The sequence below is a fragment of the Sprattus sprattus genome (assembly GCF_963457725.1).
Source record: "Sprattus sprattus genome assembly, chromosome: 13".
Taxonomy (NCBI): Eukaryota; Metazoa; Chordata; class Actinopteri; order Clupeiformes; family Clupeidae; genus Sprattus; species Sprattus sprattus.
Window position 1 is genome coordinate 14,701,864 of NC_137911.1, and position 8,509 is coordinate 14,710,372.

The 8,509-nt window shown below is 41.9% G+C and overlaps 1 protein-coding gene across 1 annotated transcript; it reads left to right on the plus strand.

Annotated features, from left to right (window-relative positions):
• Positions 1-6,950: 6,950 nt before the first annotated feature.
• On the plus strand, positions 6,951-8,250 carry grem1b (gremlin 1b). Its single transcript, XM_080849596.1, has 2 exons — positions 6,951-7,086; positions 7,620-8,250. Exon 2 carries the CDS (start codon positions 7,621-7,623, stop codon positions 8,170-8,172), a length of 552 nt encoding a protein of 183 aa, XP_080705722.1. The 5' UTR covers positions 6,951-7,086; position 7,620; the 3' UTR covers positions 8,173-8,250.
• Positions 8,251-8,509: the final 259 nt, after the last annotated feature.

The window sequence follows — 8,509 nt, forward strand, 5'->3', positions numbered from 1 at the left end:
GACGTTCCCACTGCTGTTGGGTCTGGTGCCCTGAGGCGGCCATGAGACTCTGTGACTTGACTTCTCAACTGTTCCTTATGTTACTCTTACTTATTGTTTGTTTCAGGGGTCTTAATTTATTTTTATTGTTATTTTTGTAGAGCAGCATGATTAGTTGGGTGAATGTGGTTGAGGTGTGTGTTTATGCTATGGTATAAGTCTTAAGGCTGTTGAAGGTAGACTTTAGTAGAGCTTGTATGTTAAGGAGTTTAGAGAGTTAGTGTGGATGAGTGAAGTAGGTGTTGTGGTTTGAGAGAAAGTGGATGTGTTTTCGGCAGAAAGGATTTGAGTATGCAACTTTTTTCTTGTATTTGCTTTTATTTATGTATTGTATGTCTGGTGAATTCTTTGAGTCTTCTAAGAAGATGTAACTGCAACGGTGAAATTATGAACAAATGTTGTCAAACAGTATTAGCTCTTGAAGTTTGCTTTAAATTTGCTGTCCCATATTTCAATACCAAAACAGAAATTGCAATCTGAAAGTGGGGGGAAAAAAAAGTTTTTATAAAATTGATTTTTATTTTGTATTGCCATATAAATGATATCCCAAGATCCAACTTTGTCCATTTGTGTTGGCCTCTTTACTTGTTTTGGCCACCAGGTGGTGCCCTTAGTATTTCCCATAGACAGACACGCTTATCTTGATTGCTCAGATGACCCTGTTGCATTGACAACTGAACTGAAAATGTCCTTTTGACCCATTACACAAATTCAGTTCTAGACCCCTTTTGAAGATGTCTCGTCTAAAAGCAAACCTTTGGGTTATGGTCATGAGCGCCTTGCCCACATTTTTGAGGAATTAGAAAACGATATGTCATACATCACCTATGGAATCAGCTCCTGGGAGTTCAACAAACATTAACATCTTATTTAAAAAATGTATATTTGATGTAGACGATGCAATTTCTCACCTAGAAATATAGCATGCAGAAGTACAGTACAATGCAAATCTGAAGGTGGAAGTATCAGATTCGAAACTGAACCGCAGTGTTATGACAACAAAATTCAAAAGGCTCGAGCAGTTTTAATGCAGCACTCTTCCCGCGGCTTTACGCCTTGCACTGCATGCTGCTGCCAATTCCAGTTGTTTCCTTAGATTAGTGGCTATCCTTTTTTGGACAACACTTACCTGCCCACCATGTACACCTTAAGGAAAAGAACCGGAATATGATCTCAGGTATGTGATGCCAGGTACTTTACCACACTCGTGTGTGTCAGAGAGTGACTGGACTGGCAGTAAATATAACGTGCAACGATTTTAATATTCTTCATTCGACACGGATGTTATGTACAACTAAGCTTTGTCACGACTTCAGGTTTTATTTAAAAATTGATACTCTGGAAACAGATGTGCAAGTCTTCTTTTCTTCCTAACGCCCAAAGTACATGCAAGCGAATAGGTACTGCATCACGTGCCAACCGGTGCCATTTTTACCCGACCTTTTTATTATTGTTACAGTGCCTTGCATAAGTATTCACCCCCTTGGATGTTTTACCCTTTTATCGCTTTTATAAATCAGTCATGGTCAATATAAGTTGGCTTTTTGGACAAAAAAAAAATCACAAAATAGCCCTCTTTAATGTCAAAGTGAAAACAGATTTCTACACAGTTATGTAAATTAAATAAAAATATGTAATGAAAATAAGTGATTGCATAAGTATTCGCCCCCTTTAAATAGACTGACCTAATTCAACAGAGGTCCAGCCAATTGGTTCTAGAAGTCTCACAATTAGTGAAATGGGGATCAGTGTGCAGTAAATGTGTCTCAAGTGATTGTAGTACAAAACTAAACCTGTGTCTGGAAGGTCCATTCACTGGTCAATATTCAGTAATCAGTATTCCTGGCTACTGTTACACCATGAAGACCAAAGATCACTCTAGGAAACTCAGAGAAAAGGTTATCGAAAAGTATAAGTCAGGGGAAGGATACAAAAAAATGTCGTCCAAGGCACTTAACATCCCCTGAAGTTCTGTTCAATCCATCATCAAGAAATGGAAGGAATATGGCACATGTGTAAATCTGCCTAGATCAGGCCGTCCTTACAAACTGAGTGACCATGCAAGAAGGAGACTAGTAAGAAAGGCCACCAAGACACCTATGACTACTCTGAAGAAGTGTCATGCTTCAGCAGATGGTATGGGAGAGACTTAACAACAACAACTGTTGCCTGGGTTCTTCTCCAATCAAAGCTTCATGGAAGACAGCCACTGTTGAAAAAATGCTCCACTTTGGTTTCATCAAACCACAGAACCTTCTTCCACTTGACCATGGAGACTCCCACATGCCTTTTGGTGAACTGTAGTCGATACTTTTTTCAACAGTGGCTCTCTTCCATAAAGCTTTGATTGGTGAAGAACCCAGGCAACAGTTTTTGTATGCAGAGTTTCTCCAATCTCAACTGCTGAAGCTTGAAACTCCTTCAGAGAAGTCATAGGTCTATTGGTGGCCTCTCTTACTAGTCTCCTTCTTGCACGGTCACTCAGTTTGTGAGGACGGCCTGATCTAGGCAGATTTACACATGTGCCATAATCCATCCATTTCTTGATGATGGATTAAACAGAATTCCAGGGGATGTTTAGTGCCTTGGACATTTTTTTGTATCCTTCCCCTGACTTATACTTTACAACAACCTTTTTTCTGAGTTGCTTAGAGTGATCTTGGGTCTTCATGTAACAATAGCCAGGAATACTGATAACTGAATACTGACCACGTGAATGGACCTTCCAGACACAGGTGTCGTTATACTACAATCACTTGAGACACATTCACTGCACTCTGATCCCCATTTCACTAATTGTGAGACTTCTAGCACCAATTGGCTGGACCTCTGTTGAATTAGGTCAGTCTATTTTAAAGGGGGTGAATACTTATGCAATCACTTATTTTCATTACATATATTTATTACATTTACATAACTGTTTACATAACTTTTTTGTGATTTTTTTTGTCCAAAAAGCAAACTTATATTGACCATGACTGATTTATAAAAGCAATAAAAGGGTAAAACATCCAAGGGGGTGAATACTTATGCAAGGCACTGTATACCCTTGCTGGTTCAGAATTTTATCACAGCAACTATACCTTTGACGATCATGCATCTATTTGTGATGTATTGCTCAATAGCCAGCCTTGACAACCAAATTATCCACGAAAACCTCAGTTCATACTGTGAGTACAGTCTAAGAAATATGCAGGATGCTCGTCAAGTTCCTGTGGAACTTTCCGGTCATGGCAATGACCTGTTTGAAGTTGCCGCCCACCTCCCATAGCATTATTACATTGGTTTACCGCCTAAGCAGCAGGATGACCTAATACATACTACGCCTCGCGTCATGCTCATCAGCAACAGATCCCTCTCCTTGGCTGTCGGCGCTATGAGAATTCACCCCCTGTACACAGATAACAGGCTTAATTGCGATACAATTATATATGAGAAGAATATCCAGTTTGCACTAGGCGCAGATCCTGCGTGAACGAGCCCCGATTTCTGCGGGTCACGGAGTATACCTGGGGAAAGGTCCAAGACCCGGAGCTGATTGGCAGCATCTGGGCCTAGTTCTAAAGCTCGTCGGGGCTCGGGCCAAGTCTCCGGGGCAATTTCCCCAGGAGATGGACGTGCGCGGATCCGCCAGTGCGTAATGAGGCATGGTTGGGGCCTCTCTCGCTGTCCTGCCGTTATTAAAGGCCTTGTAGATTGTAATGTTTTGGATGGTTTCGTCTCCATTAAAGGGGATTTGTGAGGAATTTGGCTTTCTCTTACACAACCTAATTACTAGTGAGGCGGACTGGAACAACAAATACTCATAGCTCAGTAAAAGGGAAAGGATCTGTCACTGGTTTTTCCCTCTTCAGCGGCTACAGTACTATTTTTAAACCATTGCAGGGAGGTTATAACTGTATTTCACAGACCTTTTTCATCACAGGCTGATTGCTCAACTGCAGGTTCGATGTAATGTCATAATGGCAACCTAATATAGTTACCAGTCTCTCAATTTTAGTAATTGAGTACAAATTTTTAATGATTTGAAATGCATCACCACTGTCTCTGCTGCTCATAGGCCACAGTGTGCTGTTCTGTTTGCGCTCCATACAGTGATTTATTAAGGCCGTCCAAATCAGGGATAGCAGCACTATTTCAGACCTACTTTCCTGGATTGGGTGGGGGGCTTCATTTGGACATTTATAAAGCCCCCTCCCCCCCATTCCCAACACACACTTTCACTAACAGCCCTGGTTATTTAGTTCCGCCGTTTCAACCCCATAAACTCTGACACCCCTGTCCATAAATGCATAAAACCATGCCACCAACACCTTTTTTGTTACCTTGCAGTAAGCCGATGCTCTAACAGTGGCCACAGAGAGACAACCCCTAACCAGCAACCAACTTCTATAGAGTCCCATCCATCTGAAGTGGCCTGGGTAAAACAGACCCACTGCCAACCTTACTCAACCTACCCACAATTAACGACCAGCCTTGTGACTACAAGTGAAGCGTGCGAGGTGAGTAGCCATACTGGGGATAGGCAAGCCCTGTACCTAAAGCACAAATAAATCATTCTACCAGCTGACTTATGTGGCTGAACCTGGATGCCAGCCTGTTTAAAGTGTGTCTTTTGCTGTGGCCACACCATGATAAAAACAAACCCTGTGCTCCTTTAACTACAGTTTACCCATTTTGGTGACTACCAAACCTCTTCTGTGGCTATGTCTGTGGCTACGTGCCGGTTTCCATGGCTGCAAGTCCATGTAAGGGTCTCGGCTGCTGTGGCTATACTGAAGTGAAACAAGCCCCCCCCCTGCAAGTGAACCTCAACTACAATTAATGTGTGTTCACTCCTATGGCTACAGAGCCATTGAAAGAGTGTACCTCAACCACAGTTAATTCACTTCAGGGTGAATAAGCCTACTCCAGTGGCACCCAGCCTGTCTGAAGTCTGTCAGCAGCAGTGGCTATGTACTGAAGTAAAACCAGCCCTGGTGCCAGCATACATAGGTCTGTCCCTTCCATTTGAGTGAAGGAGGAAGGCAACTCTGTAGCTTCTGTGATGTGATGTGCTGTGTTGGGGGGTGAGTATGGAGCGTGCCTCACAGTTGTTCTGCTGGGGGGAAAGCTTCACAGACTTTGGGCCCGTGACTGGGGGCCATGTGTTGAGCACATGGGGGATGCAGAGAGGCGGCGGGATTTCGGGAAGTGTTGTTGTGGCACAGGAACAGAGAACCTGGGTGACGCCGACTGCCGCAGTTTTCAAATAATGCGGTTGATGTGGGCATTCCTTTCTCTAAACTGTCAGGGTTTATTTTTTTTCCACAACAGATTTAATCCAGATTAAGGTAATCTAGTACTTCTGAATTGTTAGGGTACTGGATGCTATTAATCAAGAATGCAACTGGATTTGGAACTGAAATGAAAATTATGCCAGAATTGCACTACATGCATCAGATTGATCATGATTCCACTGATTTTGCTTGACATTTTCCACTGATTTTGCTTGACATTTTGCTTGACAATCAAGTGAAATGAATTGGCAGGATATATGGCAAAACCAAATGCACGTACTAACTGATTTGTCTTGGATGAAAGTGTCTCATGAGTATAAATGTAGCCCCATTATGCTAAATGCAAAATTAATTAATAGGCTATATCAATTAGAATCTAAAAGAACCTGTATTTTGAATGTAAGACTTTATTTATGTCTTGCCGTGATAAATGCTTTGCTTTGAACGTAATTACTATCACACTTACTTTGACTTCAATCCATTTCTTCTACATATTTCGTCATCATTTAGACTTATTTTAAGACAAACAATTTTCGTGTTGCCCTTTCATATCTTATGCCATCGGGTCTATAACTTCATTTTGACGTGACATGACAAATTGTAGCATAAACAAAGCAGTTATCAATGATTTCACATGAAAATCCAGAATTGAGCAAGGTTTGAAATGAGCTTATTTATTTTAAAAGGCTTTAAAGAAATTAAATAAACACACTGAAATAAACAAAGACCCAGTGCTCAGGAAAAGATGTATTGCGTTTTTTTGCTGAGAAATTCTTTGGCGTTCGCCCCTCCAGTACTTCCAAGACATATCTTGAGGCGTCAAGTAAACTATGCACTGACAACGTACCCCTTTTAACGTGAAATATCTCTGTTCTTTGTGTTATGACATCAGAAAAACTTAATGTGGCTTTCTAATGTGACTTAATGTGGCTGTGACTAACAGGAAAAACGCTATTGCGTATTGACCTTATTTTGGTGGAATTTTGGAGGTACATTCGATTCCGCGAAGCTATCAATAATGAATTTCACTGGAACTTGTTCCTCATGAAGGCCATAAAAACTATTTTTCGAAATACTAATTAACTTATTAATAATACATGTAAGTAATACAATTATTGAATAGTGTCAGAGATTGTGATTGTACGCCTCGAGTCTGAATACAATGTGAAGAGGTTTTGAAAGCAAACTATAACCAATAATATGGTTTTCCATTTGTTTACCATCATTCGTGTATTGCGTTTAAATGGAGGCAAACAGTAGCCTATTTTTGTAGTCGAATCGTGTTTTCATAACAGACATAACTTCATTCACCAACACACTGCATAATCATCAAGGTAGACTCAACGCCAGGGTTTCCAATTCAAAAACTGCGCCCTTCAGAACCACGGAATCCAGTTTCCATTAAATCAATTTTTGCACTCATACACCCTCCCTTTAGATAGTGCGCTGCCGTCTGCTCCCTACAAGTAGATTCGGGAAGTGTCGGGTGGGCGGATAGTTTTGATTTTCCTTACATCGTGCCTAGCCAATAATGTGGGGGAACTGTTGTACACATCTCAGCTGGCAGACATTTAAAAAGGAGACAGTCCGGCGCTGTTGCAATTTGTATTAAAACCCCAGCCTCTCTTTCTATGGAACCGTTAGAAGCTTCAGACTCTCTCCGTGGCTTACCCCTGTCTGGTTCTCTGTGTTAGCAACTCTCTCCGCGGTTTGCCTTGGACTGAACACATCAAACCGTTATATTTGTAGCATTTCGACTACTTGACAGGTGAGCGTCTTTTTAACTCTTCAACAGACTACTTTAAGCTGTTTGCATGCCACGGTTGTTATGCGTTTTATCACACGCTGTTGCTTTCAAACCTCTTTGGTCACGGTGCAGGTGTCATTAAGCAGGACATCTGTTGCGTTTCTAAAATAAATATGTACAACTGGGCATCCAGATGATATGAATAGCCTACCACGACGTGCAGTTTTTATCAGTTTATATAGTAGGCCTATACTATAAGGAACTATTGTGGCTGCCTCAAACAATGGCATATACTGTGATTGTAAGATGTATTGATGGATACTAAAAGTAACGGTAATCCGAAGGGGCTCATTCAGCTTGCATGTAGATGTGAGTGTCGATGGACGTGATACAAGGTTTTGTGAAAGAATATTTGTATTTTACACACGACGTTTTAGTATCTTATCAGGTATTGCGCAGAAGTTATTTTTTTTTTAGAAATCTTTGTTAGTCATTGAATATTAGGTCAGTTCCATCATAGATGTAATGTGATGTTTTTATTTATCTCTTTCAAGAATGATGGCATCCGCACGTGTCCTCTGCAGCATGATTTTCGTCGTGGGGCTTCTCTCCTATCCAGCGGATTCCAAACGGAACCGAGGATCCCAAGGTGCCATCCCTCATCCTGACAAAATCAACCCAAACGAATCAGAGCAGCAACCTCAGCCACCGCAGGCGGGCTCTGGATCCCAAGTACGGAGAAAGGGCCCCCATTTATCCGCCGACGAAGTGCTGGAGTCCAGCCAAGAGGCGCTACATGTCACCGAACGCAGATACCTCAAACTCGACTGGTGCAAGACCCAACCGCTGAAGCAAACCATACACGAGGAAGGCTGCATCAGCCGCACCATTATTAATAGGTTCTGCTACGGACAGTGCAATTCATTTTACATTCCCAGACATATCCGCAAGGAAGAGGGAGCCTTTCAGTCATGTTCTTTCTGTAAACCAAAGCGATTTACCACCATGACTCTAACTTTAAATTGCCCGGACCAGCAGCCGCCCACCAAAAAGAAGCGCGTGCAGCGCGTAAAGCAGTGTCGCTGCATCTCTATAGACCTGGACTAACGCTGATGGTTCGGTACACCAAGCAGGCACGGGGTGTCAGAGAGAAACATTCAGAGACGACCTTGACTAAACTGAAACCTTAATACAATGGCAGAGAAGGAGACTGGTTTCATACTCACGCAATAGAAAATCATGTTCACTATAGCCTGCGGTTTTCTCTCCAGACGCAGTTTAACGTCCACTATTTAACTGGCACTTCATTATCCGGATGGACACAGCAAGTAACACATAGACACAAAATGACAGACAGACCGACACATCTTTAACTCATGTTCACTCTGGGATGCATTAAAAGTTGGGTAAATTGCATCATGGAAGCCAAAGGAGAGTATGGTAT

Bases quoted from the DNA above. Each gene is read 5' to 3' on its own strand.
- grem1b (XM_080849596.1), top strand. From the start codon at position 7,621: ATGATGGCATCCGCACGTGTCCTCTGCAGCATGATTTTCGTCGTGGGG.